At 46.3% G+C, this 21,286-nt stretch overlaps 2 protein-coding genes across 3 annotated transcripts; one reads left to right on the forward strand and one right to left on the reverse strand.

The window, feature by feature from the left end:
* Window positions 1-315: 315 nt before the first annotated feature.
* On the reverse strand, window positions 316-14,612 carry TfIIFalpha (transcription factor IIFalpha). 2 transcript variants are annotated; one of them, XM_089543448.1, is made up of 13 exons: window positions 14,533-14,591; window positions 14,025-14,068; window positions 13,836-13,908; window positions 12,403-12,596; window positions 10,260-10,430; window positions 9,914-10,052; window positions 8,690-8,922; window positions 6,612-6,832; window positions 5,958-6,067; window positions 5,757-5,847; window positions 3,197-3,232; window positions 2,267-2,393; window positions 316-646 (listed from the first exon to the last, which is right to left on the reverse strand). In XM_089543448.1, the coding sequence occupies exons 1-13, from the start codon at window positions 14,560-14,562 to the stop codon at window positions 430-432; spliced, it is 1,686 nt and encodes a 561-aa protein (XP_089399574.1). In that variant the 5' UTR covers window positions 14,563-14,591; the 3' UTR covers window positions 316-429. The 2 variants fall into 2 exon arrangements, with proteins under 2 accessions (XP_089399574.1, XP_089399565.1); XM_089543439.1 differs by lacking the exon at window positions 3,197-3,232 and having other exon boundaries at window positions 14,533-14,612.
* A 183-nt stretch (window positions 14,613-14,795) lies between these two features.
* Window positions 14,796-19,055, forward strand: Nup160 (nuclear pore complex protein Nup160). The gene has a single exon (XM_089543426.1). The coding sequence runs from the start codon at window positions 14,883-14,885 to the stop codon at window positions 18,993-18,995; it is 4,113 nt and encodes a 1,370-aa protein (XP_089399552.1). The 5' UTR covers window positions 14,796-14,882; the 3' UTR covers window positions 18,996-19,055.
* Window positions 19,056-21,286: the final 2,231 nt, after the last annotated feature.

Genomic DNA, 21,286 nt, shown 5'->3' on the forward strand with positions numbered 1-21,286 from the left:
AACTTCAACTCCGCATTCTTCGTAAAAAGGTTGCTCTTTTTTTAACAGTAGGAAATTGTGTGTCAGATGCGTGTGTCCTATACGAAGACGACAAATAATGACTTCTTTGAAGCGTTCTTGGTGGGTGCAAGATTTCCATTTGCCTAAAACTGGTTTTACAAAGTGTAGTTTGTTGTTTGATTCATTGTCCCAAGCGGACTGCCATTTTTTCCTTATTTCACAATGTACCGAGTTCATGCAATCTTTAAAGGGAATGTCTACTTTCTTTATTTGTTTGCTACAAGCCTTTAATTCCACAATAAAATTCAGCTGAAGTGTATAAAAAGCTGAATTTATTTACACAATAGCGTCCCCAGCCCCACAACAATAACAACACTGTGCGCTTCTTGTATAACCACCTACTTGCAGCCACGGTATGTCCACCATGGCTCAAGCTCTCATGGACAAGTACAGCTTTCCCTTGATGGTCTGCTTCTCGGGGTTTAGTTTCTTCAGAATCTGGGCAATGGTGTTCACCAGCTTGTCGCTGCTCAGACCTGTCTTCTTGGACTTGAACTTCTGGAGTAGCTCTGTCGTGGTCATGGGCTTCCTAAGTAGGTAGCGTCTCACAGAATCCTCGGTTATCCCTTCTGTGCTTGACGACCAGCTTAAAAACACAAGTGAACGTGCACGTGTGATTAGTAACACACAGTATCCTCACATCGCCGACTCTTCCTAATTCATGCTTGAAGGGGACCAAAAGTGTACTAATTACGCGAGGTTCAAATCGAGGGGAGTTTTTCACGTCATGTCTACAAAACCAAAGGGTCCGTTTGAATAAAATGTATGATCGAACTAAGGGGGGATGAGGGGATCGAAGGCAACTTTTCTATTTTTCGACTTAGAGTGATGAAATTTGGCAGACTGGCCTAAAACAGCACCAGACAATCAGATGTAAAGTTTCACAATGACAGCTTTAGTAGTTTCCCTTTTATCATTGTTTATATGTTGTCCCCATGTTGCTTGCTTGTGGAAAGCCTAGCATGACAAAAAACAAACTACAGGTCTGTAAATGCTTTTAATATTTACTAAGAACTGTGGTGTAAATCAAGACTCTCTTAATTTTTTTTAAAGGTTTCTCTGCTCTTTTTCATAAAGGACACAATATGCACCTTCTTTCATGTTTAGAATGTATCACGCTCTAATTACCATGTCATAAAAACATGTGAGCCTAAATGGTAAATCTGAGACTGTCTTGACACAGACCACATTTCAGTGATCACAACGAAACAAACGGGGTAAAAATTCATGCACCCATTGCTGTGTGACGCTTTCCACAAACAAGGTATTAAGCTCAAAACAAACCTTTGAGAAAACAAGCGTGAAAGTTCTAAGCTGGCACACACTGTCTATGTGTAGATGCCGACAAATATATTTATTTGGAGCGCTTAAAGTTTATTTTTGGGTGAAATATTTCAGTACAACATAGAAACAGTGTTGGAGATGCCAAAAAGTGTACTTTTCAAAAATCAACTTTTTTCGCGATTTTTGCGATCTGATCCCCACATACCCCCTAAGCGAATTCACGAGCCAACTGTATTTAGAACTTTTGGTTCGCTGGAGTAAATTCTGCTCCTGCTTCAGCGAAATCTTTCACGGGTCCTCTGACTTTCGTTACACGATTCAACTGTAGTGGCTGAATAACTACTAACCTAAGGGAGCCATGAAGTTGACTGAACCCCTCCAAGCCCTTTTCTTTCCTTCTATTTTTTTCTTTGCATGACTTTTGCCATTGAAGGCAGTCCAAGTTAAGCTTTTTCAGCAGTGTTCACTCCAGTTTCACAAAACTCACTCCTCAAGGAGTTCTCAATCTATGCAGCCTCGGTGTCCCTTTTGAGCATATGTTTGAGCATCTCTTTTGAGCATCTTCTAAAGCCAAAGGTATCTCAAAGGTGCTGAAAAGCCTCGTGTGCCTTAGCTTCTGTCCGTTCAAGCTTGACATAAATTAAAAAAAAAAAACATATGCAGGTGCACAGCCCCTAAAAAAAATTCAAATATTAACGACTGGCTTTATTGCAAAAGCTCCGCTATTAGCAGCTACAGTATGATTAGTCACAAACTAGACTGGGCAAACGAAAGCTGGGTAGTTGATTTATGATGTTTGTTTGTTGGAAGTAGGTGCTCAGGAAAACCAAAAAACACCCAGTGTGGCATAGCCTGAGAACCCCCCCCCCCTTCAGGATACCACTTCAGGTGTTGCACGCTTAGAACGAAGACTGGAGCTCACCTGTTAGGCACGGAAGGCGTGGACGACAAACTGGAATCGTTGCGCGGCCGCTTTGCCGAAGATCCATCCGCTTTAGAGGCCGCAGGAGATTCTTCCATCATTTTGCGCTTGAGGGCTTTACTGCTGCCTGAAGGGGCACACGCGGTAAGGTAAGGTCACGGTGTGCTCGGCAGCCAAAGTAGTGGCCATCAAAACGTGGAACTGTGCAGCAAGCTGGTGCCCAAACCATGCAGTTGTGCCTATTTTTCAAGTGACGAATGCAAAACAATACGTAGCTTGGATATGTATATAGCTACATAGTTAGTAGGAGGAGAGTTAGCCTACCTTTTAATCGAACTATGGCAAACAATGACAATGCACTAAGCTTACTACTTGTGTATGCATTGCTATTATTACAACACGACCTAACCATACTATTTCCTTTTACTTTTTATTATCATGCGACAGTATGTCAGCAAATTTTTGCCAATTCGAATTGCATGACCTAGCACAGCTATGCTAGGTTATATAAATGTGCTTAGTATACACATGTTACACACCATAAACTAAATACACCCACGATCTATATTTCATCTCTTAATGCAGTCTGCATTACGTGTACTCTGGTTTACCCTACACACTCAATAATTCATTAGCCGTTGCTATACTAACTGCCATATTTATTATTAATATTCAGTTCTGGCAAAAGGACACTGTACAGAAATGTCTTTCTGTTCCTTTTCAAGCAAAGATTTTAGCCCACGATTCCATTAATCAGTAGACTATCAGCAAGCTATCAGCAAATGCAAACATAACCACCTCTGACTAGCCTGATTTTGCATGGTGCAATAATATGTGCAATCAGTGCAACGTGCCAAGTTTCAGACAGTTTTACATGACCAAACACATGGCCGCAAGGACTAGTGCAATTAAATTTGTCAGGATACTTATCACAATCCCATGGTTCTTGGACCACACTTCCAAGCCCTACAGATGGGTCAAGAATAGAGATAACAGAGTGGTAGAGTTGTAAAACATGCTCACGAAGGAAAAAAAAAGCGAATGTGATTTACTGATATGAAGACCATGGTCTTAAACGAACGAACAAACAAACAAACAAAAAAGGAGGCAAGGATATCTTTAATTGATGGCAGATTTTTCCTGAGATGAACTTGTAGGATCTGCATCTTTATACCTGATCTTAATAAACTAATTTTTAAACCAAGAAAGCCAGTTTTTGTATTCATAACAGCAGCAATTTGGTTCCCAGTTGCGACACGCACATTTCACACTTTGTATTTCTGAATAAGAGCTGCAGGCAGGATCAGCATGTGGTAGTACATGAAACTTTGTGCTGCTCAAAAAACAGCGCCTGTATTTTGTTCCCAGCCCATAATTTCACATTTACTACACACCAGTACAAGAGATGGCGAACTGATATGATATGGCTAGTATAGTGAAAAAGAGACCTTCAGTTCAAACACACATCACCTAAAGTGATTTCCTTTCCCACCCTGCATCTGCAAATACTTTATGATACCTACGCAGAAGAGCGGAATAGAAACCCCTCCCACGACCTTATGACTGTGGTATCCTCTTTTCTTCAGTTTTTATCCCATGTAATAAAAAATCACTGCTGGCAAATAAGGATGTGAATCTCTGTCCTATACAACACGTTAGTGTGTGAATAAAACTCAAGGTTTCTGGCCAACAATCAAAGATCAATAAACCTTTATGTGCTAAATCAACACAGCGAGCTAGAAGGCATGTGGTAGCTGATGGCTCTGGATCAATATCGACCACCCACTGATCTTTAATGTGCACTGAAATCTCAGTACCTGAGCATATTTGCATTTTGCTCGCACTTAAAGTGTCACAGCTAAATGCTATAGCCGCTGGTGATGCCCTTTGACCTTACTGCGAAAAGGACTCTACTATGTGCATTAACTGCAGTGCTTCGTCCAAACTAATGAAGGCCCAGCACAGAGAAACGGCCAGCTTGGGTAATCCTATATCCATATTAAAGCACCCCAAAACCATTTAGCTAAAAAACTTGACGAGAATATAAACTTACAGGTTAAGTTATATTCAAGTTCAACAAACTCTAGTTCCTCCTTCCAAGTTTTCCCAATATGTAAGGCGTGAGCCTCACTGAAATGGGATGCTTTCTTTAATCACCATTTGAAATGTCAACATACGGATTCCATGACTGCGTTATTTGTGGAACTTTTACACTATATACACATTTCCTGCGCACTCTCACCTACCACTTCACTTTCAGAAAACCCTAATCCTCCTACAAGCAACACATCAACAGTTCCAAGCATGCTCGCAAAAAACTCCTCTGAAATGAAAAAAGTCAACTCTGTCCAATGCTTCTTAACCATAGCAAGCAACCAACTATGATTCTACCATGCAAAGGAAGTCACAAGCTTTCAAGGGGTTGAAAGCCAGAATGAGAAGCCCCATGTACTATCGGGGACAAAAGTGGTGTACTCCACGCGGCGGGAGCCAGGGCAACGGAAAACTGCGACATTTTGGCGAGCTAAAGCACGAAACATTGAAACAAGCCAAGCAACATGTCTGCTGACAACAAAGGTCACGCATTGGCTGTCTCGATCCCAGATACCGCCTGTAGATGGCGTTGCAACGCAGTCTTCCGTTGCTCCAGCTCCCACCGTGTGGAGTATACCACTTTTGTCCCCAATAGTACATGCTATTTAATCATGGCCAAAGCACAGGCAAGCACTGTTCAAAAGCCTGTTTTCAAAATATTTCAGCAGCATATAAACAGCCTTCCTATAAGTTTAACTTTTTTGTAACCACAATAAGGTTTTTAATCAATTTTCTTTAAAACACTCGCATTAAGAGAGCAAGTACGGCTTCTTATGTTTAGGACCAATGAATGTTCTCATGATCTCTTCACCACAGAGTGAGCATACTTCTACATGAAACTCATGCCTGCAAAACAAACAAAGGTAATGTGCACTTACTGGATCTGTACCAGAGCTACCGTAAAACACGAAAACGTCCATCCCAAAAACTTTTTTTTTTTTGTATGCGCGTGTTAATGTCGCATGCCTGGCTTGAAATGGTTCCATAGAAGGTTTTCGCATATTAGCACTTTCTTACTGCATCCAGATTTGTGGACATTACGCCTTGCATACAAGGGATTTGAAAGTGCACAGTTTGTGTATACAAATGCAGACTCAGTGCCTGAAGGGGGCTATTCTAGTTGGTTTCCAGGTTAACGACATCCTAGTTGAAATCAAGAGGAAGAAATGAGCTTGGGCAGGGCATGTAGCAGGGGGCGGCAGAAAGTTATGTGGGCGGATCAGATTAAGAAGTTTGCGGGGATACGGTGGCCACAGCTGGCAAAGGACAGGGTTAATTAGAGACATGGGAGAGGCCTTTGCCCTGCTGTGGGTGTAGTCAGGCTGATGAAGATGATGGTGACCGAGCACTAGCACCTCACAAGGTATCAGCTCTGTAAACACCAGACAATGCTTACCTTTGCCCTTCTTCTCGTCGCTCACATGCTTGGTCGGGGTGTTAGCGCGGCTGCTACTCGCGCTCTCGCCGCCATTCTTCTTCTTTGGTTTCTGTCAAAAAGAACACCTTCTAATGAACGACTTACCGTAATTGAGCACAGAGCAATGTATGAAAGCAGAGAGGGGGAACAAGAGAAAGTCACAAACCACACTCTGCCTACCTGCATGAACATGGCCGACTGGAACTTGGAGTCGTCAAAGTCAGAGTCTGAGGACTCGGAGCTGGACTCTCCGGACGAGTTGCCCTTGGACGCACTCTTGGAAGGCCCAGCTTTGGATTGTACAAAGAGTTTGCGTCAATAATCATGCAGAATCAGTAGCAGTGCACATGTCTAATAGCAAACAAAAAACATTCACTGATGCGCTTGAATCTGTGAAATGAAATCTGGCAAGGATAAAAGCAGCAACCTGGCTGGCAAATGCCCGACCAGAATGGCTACAACTCACAGCCAGTGCTTACTGTAACATATTGCTGCACTATACTTCTATGCATAGCTGTATAGCACATCGCTGTACTCCGTGGTTATACAGAGAAGCCTGCTACAAAGTTTCGAGTCAGCAGCACTCGCTAGGGGCCATTATGTGCAGAACACAAGAGCCACACTGCTAAAATAAAACGAGGCAATGAACAGTGGCTAATCTTTTCTATGTCACCCGCTTCAACCAATCCCTTTCATTCACCTGTTTCAAAAACACTGAGATTCCTTGACAAAGAATACTTTCAATCTCACTGCAACAAAACTCAGCTCTACCTATGTGCAAAAAAACCCTGCTCTCACAGTGAGAGTGAAGCCGCAATGCCAAGCCCCTCTCACCGTCTTTCTTTTCGGCCTTGGACTTGGGCTTGGAGGAAGCGGACGACTCGGTGCTCTTCTCCTCCTTGGCGGCAGCCTCCTCCTCCCCCTCGGGCTTCTCTTCCTCCTTCTCAGCCTCTTCCTCCTCGTCCGACTGGTCCACAGCCCGCAGGGCGTCTTCATCCTCAACGCCCTTCAGCTCCCGGTTGGCCTTCTCGTCCTCAGGCTCCTCCTCTTCCGAGCTGCCACCACAGTACAATAGTTAGAGAGCTTTAGTATAGCGTATGAGCGCTTACGTCCGCTATACGCAAGCATTTAGCGGGAGGTTACTGTGGAAGTCGCAAAAGCACTTTTAGTTTACCGTAGAACCGCCCGAACGCAACAATAGCTAAGGCCACAGTGGCGCCATCGGGTGTTATAATGTAAAAACATTTTGTGTCGTATTTTTCGCGGTTAGCCAAGGCATTGGCCAAGCTGATCCAAGTTGTATCACGTAGATAGCCGGTTGCATGGCGTCCCCGATAAGTCGCGCACTGTGTAGTCAAGGCAAGGCCTAGCTTTTTTAAATTTTTGTTTAGGTAACCAAACCGAGCAAGGTTTTTTAAGACATCATGGTATGTACTACTATTCTCTCGGACCCCTACTGCCCTACAGCCGAAACGACTACTTTTGGCAAGGCTATGACTACCTTGGCATAAAAATCCAAATCAAGCCAATCCACAGTCAACGGTGTTTTGATAGGGTTAGGAACGGCGGAATTGTCACACAGAATCCAAAATAGGGTAAGTTTATCACTCATTCGTTCTGCTGTCGGCGAGAGGAGGCAAAGCGAATATCACACGTTCTATTTAAGGACAATGAATGTGCCTAAAAACCCAATAACATGACATCACCTCTCCGAAGCGGGCGATGTGGGCGCCGCCATGTTGACGCTATTTTTCCTGGCGTACGCAAGAGCACGCACGCTAAACTCGAAAAATAGCGTACGTAACGCGAACGTACGTAAGACATCGGTTTGAAATAGCGTTTGGCGCATGCGCAGTACGACTGACGCTATTTTATAGCGTACGCTATGCCTTTGCGTATGTCTACGTACGCTATACTAAAACTCTCTAGTGTCTCTATGATACGATCACGGTTGATGCAAATTTGTAAAATTGCCTAGCCAGAGCGCAATATGTAGGAAGTGCACAAATTCAGGTGTTCGGAACACACTCCCGCACCACTTCGGACAACACGAACATGCGAGCCACGGCTGCACTCTCGAACACTAAGTACTGCCTGCACAATGCAGACACCACAATTGCTTGCCAGTCACACTACGTATACGCAGTGAGTGATACCATGAGGCGGTAAATTTAGAGTTTTCGCACAGCACAATCTATGCAGGGACCCAGCTACATCTGTGCAGCGGCAGATGTGTGCCACCCAAGCCCATCTGCACCTTAGCTCCTCGTGTAAGGGGGTAAGCGGTAGCAGATCGCACTGTGCTAAATCTCTCGAATAAATCCTATCAGCGGTAAACAGATCTTCATGAATGCATTTCCTGAGGTTATTCATACGAATTTTGTTTGTTTTGGACAATACAGAACTCTTTTGTGACCCCGCAAGATTTGTATCCTGAAGCAATGACTATCAAATGACAGCCTATGAACACTTTGTGGGCATCAAATGCACTTGTAGGGAAGTTTCACCATCCCTAGAGGCAATGTGCTATCGGACTGGCATTTCTGTTTATTATAGGCACAGTTACTGTAGCAGAGTTCTCCTGTATCCGAGCACTACAGCACAGTGCGGCACATGATCTGTTTTTCCTTAAAATGTTATCCTTACAAGAGAATCCTTTAGGATACACAACCATAACAACAACATTCCACGTAGACTCCACACTCCTAATATCCAAGCCACTGAAGGGGCCCAAAATTCAGCTCACTAATGTACCACTCACAGTGCTGATCTGAGGTTCCAAAAACTGGGCACAAGAAATTACCGAGTTCGATTCCGATCAAAGAAGCCTGGCAAGGCACAAGCTGCAGGCCACACACGAAAAACGCCGTGACTGGACAAGATTTCAGAACCCAAAGACTATCTCTCCTCACCTCGAGGCCGACATGTAGTCCACTTCGCGATCATCAAAGTCCCCTTCGTCGCTCTCCTCCCTCGCCTCATCATCTGAGTTGTTCTTCTTCTTTTTCTTCTTCTTGGCGTCCTCACCTGCCTTACCCTTCTTCTTCTTCTTGCTGCTAGATTCATCGTTGTCCTTTTCGCCGTCTGAGTCGTCATCACCATCGCCATCTGAGTCGCTCACCCAGTCATCCATCTCTGTTATTTGCTGCCAACCAAAACAAGAGAAGAACAGAGGTCAATGTCTAGCGTCTAGATCAAGGTCAAGTGATCCAAGGATCCCGATTTCCATACAGACCAAAACTACTGTGACAAAACACAGTACCCAAAAATGCCCCCGTAATGGGTATGACACCATGGCATTAAAAGGACACAAAAGGACATAGACACAATACAGACAGACAGACAGACAGATTTATTTGACATCATGTGTACACAATGTCGGGAACATGGGCAAAAAGCCGGAAAAAGCGCGGCTTGACAGGGCCCATGTTCTCTATTAATAAAGGCTAAATATGTTATGAATTTTGGTAACAAACACAATTTGACAACAGCAACGATTAGGAAATGGTACAAAGATCACCTTTAAAAAACATAGTTTAGTATTCCATTCGACATAGGAGTATGAAGTAGCAATGAGGGTAATTAATAAAGTCAATTTGGAATACAAGTGATTAAGATATGTTACAATAATAATGCTTATTAATAGTTTACTATACAATTCAACATGGCAATATGAAGTAGCAATCAAAAATGCAAAACAGAATTTGGAAAATACAAAACTATCACAAATTATCACAGTTCAAATCAAACAGTGTGAAAAAGTTTACCACACGGACATTTATCGCTGGACACAAATGATCATGTAATATTGCCGAGTGAGTTGAGTAATAATGGCAGTCTGTAACTTAGTGCCTGGGTTCCGTAGTTAGTTCGTGTTTTTGGAATGTACCATGTTTCGTTATGCCGGGTATCATAAACGTTAGTATTTCTTGTGAGGTTAGATAGCTCTTGAAATAAATTGTTACCCTGTTTTTTGCTTCCTATAAATCGCCTAGGGAGTAAGTCATTGTATATGGAATTCATGGTGGCTATGGAAAGTCTGTTAAAAAGTGGTTCTGTGTGAGCGAGGCGCGGTGCGTTAGCAATTGCACGGACAGCTTTCTTTTGTAATAATAACAGAAAGAAGGTGCACTCACGAAGTCCCGGTTCGACTCCTTCTTGCCTTTCTTCCCCTTCTTTCCCTTTTCCTCCTCCCCCTCCTCCTTCACTCCTTCTTCGTCAATGGCCATCTTCTTGCGGACCATGATGGAGAAATGGTTCATCACCTTGTCCCTCCTGCACGCATGTCAGCCCCTTCAGGTGAGACCAACACTCGTCCGCACCACAAACACCTTCAGTCAACTTTTAAGGACAGCCTAGCCCCCCTTGAAGAGCTGCAGGGCAAAAAATTGCAGCAACACCCTGCACAAGTACAGAGCAATCCTCTCTTTATCGATTTAGTGCATTATTGCCTGTAAATCGATCAAAAGAAAGCAAACTCGCCTCTCGAATTCCACCTCTGCCTCTTCAGCTGTGAGCGCCTTGAAGCGGTTGATGGGGTTGAAATTGTACCACTCTTCGATGGGGAACGCCTCGAACACACCGTCGGGGGCTTTGCAGAAGACGTAAAAGGACGTGTTCTCTGCAACACCTCCCTCTCGTATTGCTTTGAACCTGAAGATGCAAGCAAGAGATTCTGCCAGTAAGCAATGGCGGTTACGCCTCATGTGAATTCACAATGTCACATGGAAGGAAGGAAGAGACTTTAATGGATAATGGAGAGGCAATGTCACATGGATGTGGACACAGAACAACTAGAGACCCGTGCACACAAACAATAACTGCTCGATAAATGAAAATTTAAAATGGAAGTGAACAAAATGCTGCCCTCCACTCAATTTTCACACGGCTTTTTAATGAGTTCCTATTTCACTCTTCCCATGATGCACCCGTGTGGAGCCACCTGAAACAGCCTACAGCTTTCATTTTAAAGTTTTCCTTTTTACGGCCCATGCACTCATTCTGGCAACCAATTAAGGCCCAAGAAGAGAGTAGCAGAGAGATTTTCCTCATGTTTGGTGTGTCCGCTCCCAACGTTAACCCGCCCATGACAAGTTTCCTTGTGGAACGGACTCTCCTTGCTTCCCGCCATTAGATTTCCTAGGTTCCGCCGTAAATTTGACAAGCCAGCCAACATTCAAAGACAGAAGGAAAAGCGGCACGTGTGCGAACTTCGCGCCGGGCTAGCAAAGTCATGTGAGCCGCAGCAATAAGGATCGGACTGGATTTTATCGGTTGCCCTTTCGGCCTTGCAGAGATATGCAGTGACCATACTCCCCACTGGGCAAAAACTGCTGCCACCTGGTGTTAACGACAGCTCGTCTTGGTGCAATTTCGCAAAAAAGCCCCTGCCTGTAGCAGCACGTAATAACTGTATTGGAATTGTGCAGGCTGGTGCAATTTGGCACAGGTTTCCCACCACTGCAATATGAATGTATTGAAGGAAGCATGAACATCTTACACGTAAACTAAGAAGGCAAGGCTCGCTCTTTTCTTTCCTCCTCAGTGAATTATCAGTGCCCGGGGAATCAAACCAAATCAAAATTTACTGACGATATCTCGCACAAAATTGGCCCTCGAATTTAGCAAAAAAAAAAAAGTGCGGCCCTTAGGCGCGTTTATATGGAATAATGCTTCTTTAACCCTTTCAGGCACTGCTCATTATTGCAATTCCATACAAATATTTGAAACTAATTATTATACCTATGCCCTAAGAAAGCCAATTCATTAGATTTTCGATGCAAAATATCAATAGTTAATATTTTAAAGGCATGTACAAGGCTCACAAAAAGAGTTACAAAGGTTTAGAAATTGTAACATAAAAATGCCAGAATTTGTCGAATAAACACCCGGAGGAATCATGGAATCACTTCTTATTTTGAAGACAAACAGGATACCAGAGACAAAGAAAAATATTATACCTTTACTGGTGGCAAAATATGCCTGCATGGATTGTGGAGGACGTGCTAACAAGCTTAATGTTTTGAGGAACATTATTTACCGCAGTTGCTATTCAACATAAACAGCCGCCCTATTTATGATTCAAAGGAAGCTAAATTTGCCTGAAACAAAGAAATCACTGCTAGGTGTATTACGCTCCCAGAAAAGGCAGAAACTTTGCTACGTATACAGTTGTGTGCATATCGTCTCCGAAGATCGAAAGGATAACTCCAACCAATTTTTGTACTTGGTAAAAATAGATTACATGGCTCTTTCTGGATATACTGATATTTGTCCAGCAGCAAAAGACGCAGCGATTTGAAAAAAATTGAATTTAAAATTTTTCCCATCGCCAGATTTAAACTTGTGATGTCGACTCTGAAAAGGACTCAGTGATCACCATTTTGAAGTGAATGGCAGTTAGTCTTGCCTCCGCGAACCACTCCGAAAAAACCGAGTCAGCGCCTCACAGTTTATTCACAAAATTAACCGGTGATGGCAGCACCTGTAATTTTTTGGACTTCAACAGCTTACAACAGCTCTATTTTCAGTAAAGCTAGCGTCTCGTGTCATCAGAATCTGGCACTCTATCGATACAAGCCAACGTCAATGTGTTCCCACTGTCCATTACATCGCTGCTACTCACTTCTTGCCTCCCTTGCCGCCGACCCGGAGCATCCAGGGCTGGTCGTCGGGGTTGTACTTCTTCATGATGATGCCGTACTTCTTCCGGCGGGCCTCCTCCTTCTGGTCCCGGCCAAACTCGCTGCCAGCGCCGAACTTGGGCATGTCCTCCTCGAGCTTGAACTCCTTCATGTTATTCTCTCTCTCCATGCGGACCTGAGAAAGCATTGAAACAGCATAAACAGGAGTTAAGAAAATAAATCACCTTGAGCTCCAGTAAAGACAAATACTGCATTAACTAAAACGTAACACAAATTTCTCTCCTGATGATAGAAGTGAAAAGAGAAAACAATCAATTGCATGGAACAATTAAACCATTCTCTCCTGTGCCACGCTGGCAGAGGTGATCCTCGTGTCAGTCATGGTCACGTTGCATTCGTGTAAACAGAGTAATTTGGTGATGATTAAAATAAGGCCTAGCAGCCACAGCACTTTACCTACTTTCGGAAAGACACTAGTGTAGAAGTGGGAATGATTTCAATCACATAAACCAAGGCCCAAGTTCTGAAGTTGCTGCACAAATTAATTTATAAATGTCTGTCATGCAAACTTGCCAGATGCTAGAGGAATAGCATTTGAGTACCTTTTAAGAATGGAGTTAGTGGTGGCTCCGAAAGAACACTGCTGTGGAGCCACCAATAAATGAAACGCGATAACATGAGCGTGAAGACTGTGGTAAATTCTGTGTTGGAGTGAAGTGCACATCGCTTAAGGGATGTGCAAAAAGATGAATCAATCTCGGAGTCCTGATTTGAAATGCCACGTTCAGCGAAAACCCTCACAGCAGGCACCAGCCAGTGCAAAATAATCTAAAGCTATGGGTTCCTCAAGTTTGGTTTGGTTTATGGGGGTTTAACGTTCTAAAGTGACCCAGGCTACGAGGGACGCCGTAGTGAAGGGCACCGGAAATTTCGACCACTTGGGGTTCTTCAACAAGCACTGACATCGCACAGTGCATGGACCTCTTTGACCGTAGTTTCATTCGTTGACAAATGTGCATCTGCTGAGCATACTGTTAAATAAGGATGTTTTTTTTAAACTCACCACTGTTACAAGTAACCGCCATCACCTAATCGGTTCTAATCCTTCTATACTACTCCGCTTCCATATCCTGAATTCATTCATGTCCTTTGTTTGCACAGAGTGCGCAGCTTTGTACTCATCAGTGTGGCTACTCAGGGAAAACTAATAACAATGGACGATGTTGAGACCAGCGGCTTAAGAAATGCTAGCGGTGTTCATTTCGGCCTTAACAAAAATCGCACCCACGGCGATGTTCATCACGCATGCACAGCTTCTTAAAACGTAAAACAGCGCTGACAGACCACGTTTTTCGTCACACGATGTTCCATCAAATGGCCCCTGAACGAATGCTTCTAAATACAATCAACTTACCTGGGTCCAACTGGATATGTCTTGCTTGTGCGCTGCATTGAACCGCATGACATGGTAGCGTTTCTTGGTTTGCCTGCGTAAAGAGGCAAAGTACTGCGTGTGAAAAAGACCTCAAGCTTAGCCGAAAAGGCTTCAGCCAAATGACCGCAAGAAAAGGACGCATCATGACTCAATGAACAGAAAACTTACTTCGGTATACGGACGATAAACTCCTGCCCTTGGTTGCTGGCGCCCTGCGGTCAAAAAACAAGTGACATCAGAGAAACTGACAACGAAAACTATACCAAGACAAGTCTGGATGATTATTATAACAGCGCAACAGACGCGGACGACACACAAGCACACATTACAGGGCCCGGTATTGTGTGCCGGTATTGTGCTTCTGGACACGAAATTAGCCTCCAAAAATCCCGGATATAGTATGGACACAGAGCTGGGACACAGAGTTAGCCCTACAACGAAGTAGGGAATTCACAGATTATCACAAAAGCGCTTCAAAACATACGGGTCTTTCTGGTTTTTTCAAACGCGGCCGACCTCATTTGCGTCTGCACGTGTCCAGCACGCAAAACTGACCCAGCACTTATCTAGAGAAGCTAGGAATCTTTCGTAAATGTTTCGCAAGTAATACACCGCATGAAGATAGCAATCTGAGAGCAGGAATAAATTAATATCAGGAAAAAACCTTGGACATTACCGAAGACGTGCTAGACGTCGCAGCTGCCATTGACAAGCCGCAATGGACGACAGCGCCACACGAACAACATAAACGTTTTGTATGAATTTAGTAATTCAATATAATTAATAACATTTCTCACAGCAATACAATATTTATTTAGTAGAACTGTTATTTTATTGCATAGTTATATCAGAGCCGCACTTTTAAAACAAATTGTACAGGTTGCACATTAACAGTAGCACAGTAGCGCCATTCACAACACAAGCCAAGCACGCAAGTATCAAGCCACTCCTGTGGCCGTTGCGGACGCGCGCTCGTTGGACGCATGGCTGCATTCGGTTGGGAGTGACAACAAAACATCTCTCGCCATGCTTGAAGGCACCAAGTACGTGAGATATGTGGAAGTCCCTCTTCGCGAGACGTCGGCGCCAAAATGGAAGGAGCTCACCATCAACACAGGAGCGGCGCAGAGCACGCTCGAAGACATCAAACTCGCCGAGCGCGCTGGCGGTTATGCTTACAAGGAGGACCCGGCGCTGGGTAACACCACTCGAAACCGGTTCATCTACTGGAAGACCAACCACAACGTTCTCGAACTCACCGAGGAGTCTCTGGACGTGAACCTCGTGGGGAACAAGCTGCGCCTGCGGTTCCAGCACACCCCTCTCCTCGAAGGAGTGTCCATCTTCGAGACCAGGAACTGGCTCGTTGTCCTCGCCGCCACGATAGCGAGTGTCCACCGCATCTCGTTCCCGCACCCTCGCGTGCTCAAGCCAGACCCCGGGACGCGCTTTCACACGACCTCCAGCGGCCGCTCCGTCTTCTTCGACGCTTCGGCGGTGTTGCTTCGCGACTACCACGTCCTGAACCACGCAGGTCTGGGCACCACACTCTCCCACAACTCGTGCAGCTGGCTGGGGGTGAACGGAGAGGCCATCTTCGTGCTAGGGACCAACACCGCTTCGCTGTTCGTGGTGTCCATCGACCCCCTCGAAGCGGGCGGCAAGGTGTCGTCCATGGAGATACGGAAGAGCGTGAGCGTGTCCCGCTTCCTGACCGGTATCCTTCCCACCTCGATGCGGAGCGACGAGGCATCTCTGAGCCTGGTCTGCCACCAAGCCGACGACGACATCTTCATCTTTGCCCTCTCCAAGGACCTCCGCATCCGCCAGTGGTCGTACCGGAGCCAGGACTTGCTCGCCGAGTGCTCGGTGTTGGACCACTGGCCGTCTTCCAAGTCCACGTGTCGACTCACCGGTCGTCACTCCTGCATGGTGAAGGCAGTCGACCCGTCCGGTGACGTGTACCTCGGCGTCTACGCTTGTTTCCCGGAGGGGAACCAGTTCTTCGTCTTCCAGCCCTTTCAGCCTCCTAGCGGTGGCCACAGGTTGGCTCTGCTCACAAAAGTCAGAGCGCCTGAAAATGACCTAGTCGACTTCTGCCTGTCAGGTTCGTCTCTCTGGACACTTTGGGCCAACCACAACGATGAACCGCTTATCTGCATGCTGAACATTGACAGACCCAACAGCCCCAGTGGTACCTGGGCTAGTGTCCATCTGCAGCCAAGCATTCCGCCGGAAAAAATAACCATGCCAGCTGCATTGGATGCTCAAGAATTCTACCTTGAGAAAATCTTTGGACAGAACACTTTTTCCTACAGCACCCTGTCCAAGGCACTGGGCATGTACAGCCGGCGTGGAGAGACGTCGGCGAGTATCGATTTTGGGTGCCATACTCTGAAGGATGACATTGTGGCAGCTGTCGAAGCAGAAATGCACACAAGTGCAGTGGAAGTTGAACTTGGTAATCAAGAGTATGTCAATCTAGCCATGCAGTGCTGGGGCAAATTCTATAACACCTGTACTCAGTACCACGAGGTTGGGCTGAAACCGCTGGGCTTGTTTGTTGACCCAAGCACAGGAATGACGGCACTCATTCGGCGTGACCACGTGTCTCTGCTCAGGCCTTGCGAGTGGCAGGAAGGCTGCATTCTCTCGGAAGAGCTCTCTCCCTGGTACACTGGGGGGGAATCAGACAAGGGTGTCCTTACGCTTCTGTCCTGCCTCAAGATGCTGAACGCCTGTTTGACTTCAGACATGTTGGTCGAGTTTGCACAGGGCTTGTATCTCATGGAAGATGTGCAGAGCCTCAGCAGAAAAGTGGTTGACCAGCTTTTGAGCGGAGAGCATCGCGCTGAGGTGAACAGGATCGTCGACACTGTCCGCAGTGCCGTGGTGTTTCTGAAGGAACTTGTGGACTCAATGGACCTCGCACTAGTGAACCTAGGTGCGAGAAGTGCCGAAGACTTCCATTTTGACTCCTGGAGCCTTCTGTTTGGAAGTGCAACTGGCTGCGACTTTGTGGCTACTTGCCTGCACCAGATGATGAAGTTTCGCTTCACTTTCTGCCAAAACCTACTCCTGCTGCAGGGCCTTGTAGTTGCTGTCGGGAAGACAAGGAGCGATCTTGGTCGCCAACTCGACATCATCAGCACTGTAATCCCTGAAACACAGAGGCTGGTACGAGCCTATTACGTAGCTCTCTGGGCTACGGAAACTGAAGGCAACCCTGTGTCCAGTGTTCTTGAGGGAGGCATCAGCAGGATGTCTCTGAGTAGCAGAAGTGATGGCTTTGGAATCATAAGCCAGAACACCCAGCAGCCTAGCCTCATTCGTCTGTTCTTGCGGGACGGTGGTGGAGAGTTGGTGAGGCGACAGCTCTCTGCAAGGTACCAGCTCGAAGTTAGCCAGATCTGGGGAACCATTCTTCCATCGTACATCTCAACGACGGGGCAGCTAGTCTGGCCACTTACGGATGAGTATGCTTTTCCAAAGTCTTTGCTGGACCTTGGCCAGCACCTTCAGCTGCAAGAGTATGCTCGGCTGCTTGGAGACTGGTGCTGCAATAACTATGAGACGAGGACATTCCTGTTGGCTACCAGCTTGCTTGGATGCAATGAGCACCACAAGGCCTGCATGCTTTTCCAGAAGCTCGCACATGGACATGTCCCGACAGAACGCTACATTCAGCAACAGGTTGAAAGGATGGTGGGTGACAAGTCAGCACAAACGCTCTCCCCGATACCGCTCTACTTTCTCCGAGTAATCAAGGCATTCGAACAGGCCCGGTGTCCCGAGTGCATCATCACTCTGGCAGACATGGCTCTGAAGTGTACACCTAGGGATGACCCAAATGTCCCAGTGCTGTGGTCGCTCGTGTTCAAATGCCAGCTGGAACTGTCCCATGTGACAGAAGCCTATCATGCCATGATCCAGAATCCAAACAGTGACCATCGCAGTAACTGTCTGCGGCAGATAGTCGTGGTGCTGTACGAGCGGCAGCAGCTGTCAACATTTGTCACGTTCCCATTCAAAGGGGTCGAAAGTGAAGTCATCAGCACACTGGAAGCTAGCGCGAGAGCCACTGATCTCATTGGGCATCATTACTACGACGTCCTCTACGCCATGCACGTGAAAAGAAGCCGCTATCGAAGGGCCGCGTCAGCAATGTATGAGCAGGGTCTCCGGCTGCACCTCGAAGTTCCCGGAACCAAAAGCCTGAAGCGCCAGGAGCTATGCCTGCTCGCTGCTATCAATTGCCTGCTGCTTGTCAAGCCTGAAGATGCCTGGATTGCCATGCCAGTCCTTATCGGCAGCCCACCGGACCGGTCGCCAAAGCGCGACAGTGCTGGCGAGGAAGTCCCACAGCCATCTACCAAGAAAGTGGGGGTGATTCAAGTTGAGGACATTCGTCGCAAGCTCTCTCTGGTGCGCGCCTGGCTTTTGCTCATCGAATCGGGCCAAGAAGGCTTGGGTATGCCGCTCACTGCCGATGAGACTGTACTTCTCCTAGTGGCCTGTGGCCACTTCAACGTTGCCATTCGTATCTGTCAGCAGTTTTCAATGAAGTTGGATTCTGTATTTGAGGGCGTTGTCCAACAGTGCATGAAGAACGTGCAAGCCCAGTCCGTCCAGGGAGCTCGCACCATCAATCCGCAATGGATAATTGAAAATCCAAAGGCCGTGTTGGACATTCCTGGCCAGGCATGGCTTCTTCTTCAGCACTACCTGCAGCAGCATGAAAGGGAACCGGGAACAACTCGCTACCACCGCTTAGTTGCGAGCAAACTTCTGTGCAATGGCTACACGTTGCCGGCGTGGTTGAGCGCGTCCTACAAGCTGCGCGATGCACCTGAGCTGCTGCGGCTTCTCATTGCCTACAGGCGTCTTGAGGAGGCAACGGACTTGTCGGTCGAGTACATTGATGCTGTGTTAGGGAATGGCAAGGAGTACTTTGGCCTGACCACGGCTCTGCATGCCTCTTCGCCTCCTGTCTGGCTGCCACACACGACTTTTGATCGCCTTCTCGTGGTGCTGAAAAGTATGCCCCAGATTGAAAACCAGCACCAAAAACTGAGCCAAAAGTTGAGAGACTACTTCAAGGTACTCGAGCGTGTGTCTTTGACCATGCGAAGGGTGTGATGTCCCTACTCATTTCAAAAATGCATTCTTCTGTTTTCCTATAATAAACACTTTGCTTTATTTACTGTTCTTGATGACTTGGATGCACCTAGTATGGGGCATCACATCAGTACAAACGTGAGCAGGCTTGTCGAGAGTGCTCGAGTTGAGGCCGGCGGAGCAAAAGATGCAAAATTTTTAGGCCTGTGCAAATACTGGGTCAAACAGTAAAGTATTTGATTCGAATGCATTCACCTCGAGCGAATAACGTTTCTGGAACTCTTGCTTCATGTTCCGGGATCGCAGCGCGGCACGTGCGCAACCAAAGCAACAACTCTGTGCTGCTTGCCTGTGCTCCCACGCATATGCCTGAGCTGCTATGCGCACACTCGCGGCAACAGGTGCGAGCAGGTGGAAGTGCGGCGCCCATATCTGTACCTGCCAGGTGTCTGCAGCCGTGCTGCCCATGGTCCGCACGTGCCGTAACCAGCACGACAGCATGTATCAATGTAGAGATTTAGCATAGCATGATCTGTTCCCGCGTGCCGCTAGTGCGCATGCACTGATTGGTCCCGACGGGGCAGGCGTGCAAAACAGCTGGCCGGCGCCTTGTGGCATCCTCGGGGTGATCTGCACACGCACAGGGGCACCCCGCGGAATCTTATGGCCATAGTAGCCGTGGATCACGCTATACTAAATTTCTCTAATCAGAGGATGCATGGTTTCCACGGTGGTGGTGGAAAACCTTTATGGACGGATATACGTACAGGAGGGGGCCAGCTTTTACAAGTACTAAGTGAAGGTCCATAGTTCGGGACCCCAGTGGCGTCGGCCGCTGCTCGGGCTCGCCCGACCATGGCCGTTGGGCCTGCAGGTCAGAGCAGCGGAACAGGGTTGCCTCCCAGTTCTTCCGGGTTAAGAATGAGTTTGAACTAACTGCAGGTACAGCGGAAACTCTTCTACACGTGAAATTTGCAAATGAAGCGCGACAGCGTGAGGCGTAAGCCTAGCTGGTGTTCACGGAATCGTAGCTTAAAAGCAATAGCTGCGCAATGATGCAATTGCAATTAAGACGAGCACTTCGAGGTCTCGTAGATAGGTCTAACACCACACAAATATGTCGGCTCCGCATGTAGGCCAACTCTCCAATTTCCGATGGCCACTTTTGCAGGATGTTGACGCAGCTTCAACGAGTGTGATAAAGTTCAATGCATTCTCTCTTCTAAGGCTCATGGCTTTCTCGTGGCTTCTAAGGCTTTTATTGCTCATGAGTAGCGTACCTATATTAGAATTGGAAACTACATGATAATGCTTACTTAAACCTTCAAACTGTTTGTACTGCTGTGCATTTTAACTACCAGTAGTAAAATTGCAAATTACTGCAGCAGTGGCCTAGTGGTCTGAGCATCCGTCTCGCATGCGGGAGGTTCAGGGTTCGATCCCCAGGGCTGCTGGGTACACACCTCTGATGCAATGGGTGCAAGCCACGTACAACAACAAACATTTAGCATATACCATATTTTCCGGTCTATAACTTGCACATTCTTGTAAACTGCAGTTTTTAATGACACATAAGTGACACTGGTGTATAAGACACCCATCTTCCTAATCTCATCTGCACCTAATATCTACATCTACACCTAGGCACCTAGCAAGTAAAACTTAGGCGAGACCGACAAATGCAATCCCCTTCATCATCCATATTACAGTCTAGTGGTTTCTCTAACAACCTGGAGATCCCACAACTTTACCTGGACAGGTAGACACTACTTTGTTTTACTTTGCCAAACTGTTAAATAGTACTCTGGTTATTGCGTTCCTAGGCCTTCAATCATCCACTCCCTTTCGGTTGGGTTCCAGGAGTTGCAGGATATTATTCCTCATTAAACCTTGGACACAACTTTGCGAAGCATCATGCATACAGGATAGCAGTCTTTTCTGTAATGACAGTACATAGTATTTCCACCATAATGCAACAATTCTTAACTTACTTGATGCTTCATGTCTTTGGGCTGTTAGCTGACAACGGTTTTTAGCACCAGCCACTGGTTTACTCAGGTCCAATAGTGTGGCAGCCATTACAAGTACTAGCTGAAGTACAAATTCTGTCCACCTCATCAATTCGAGACTCAATGACTCACAGCTTTGCATCTACTCATAAAACAATGACAGCATTGCATGAGCCACACATTACCTGTCTAGCTTCAGGAAACCTCAATGGCTTTCAAAAGGTGGTGAGAATTCTGTATGTCTTGGCTTCTGTACATTCCTGTCTAGCATACATACATACATAAAAAAAAAAAAGCATAGGA

Source organism: Amblyomma mixtum, chromosome 1, assembly GCF_055824585.1.
Source record: "Amblyomma mixtum isolate Tamu chromosome 1, ASM5582458v1, whole genome shotgun sequence".
NCBI lineage: Eukaryota > Metazoa > Arthropoda > Arachnida > Ixodida > Ixodidae > Amblyomma > Amblyomma mixtum.

Excerpts from the sequence above, each read along its gene's own strand:
- Nup160 (XM_089543426.1), top strand. The coding sequence starts at position 14,883 with ATGCTTGAAGGCACCAAGTACGTGAGATATGTGGAAGTCCCTCTTCGC.
- TfIIFalpha (XM_089543448.1), bottom strand. The coding sequence starts at position 14,562 with ATGGCAGCTGCGACGTCTAGCACGTCTTCG. Across the intron at positions 14,069-14,532 it reads CGACGTCTAGCACGTCTTCG|GGCGCCAGCAACCAAGGGCA; the intron begins GTAATGTCCAAG and ends TTTTGACCGCAG. Across the intron at positions 6,833-8,689 it reads GACTACATGTCGGCCTCGAG|CTCGGAAGAGGAGGAGCCTG; the intron begins GTGAGGAGAGAT and ends CTGTGGTGGCAG.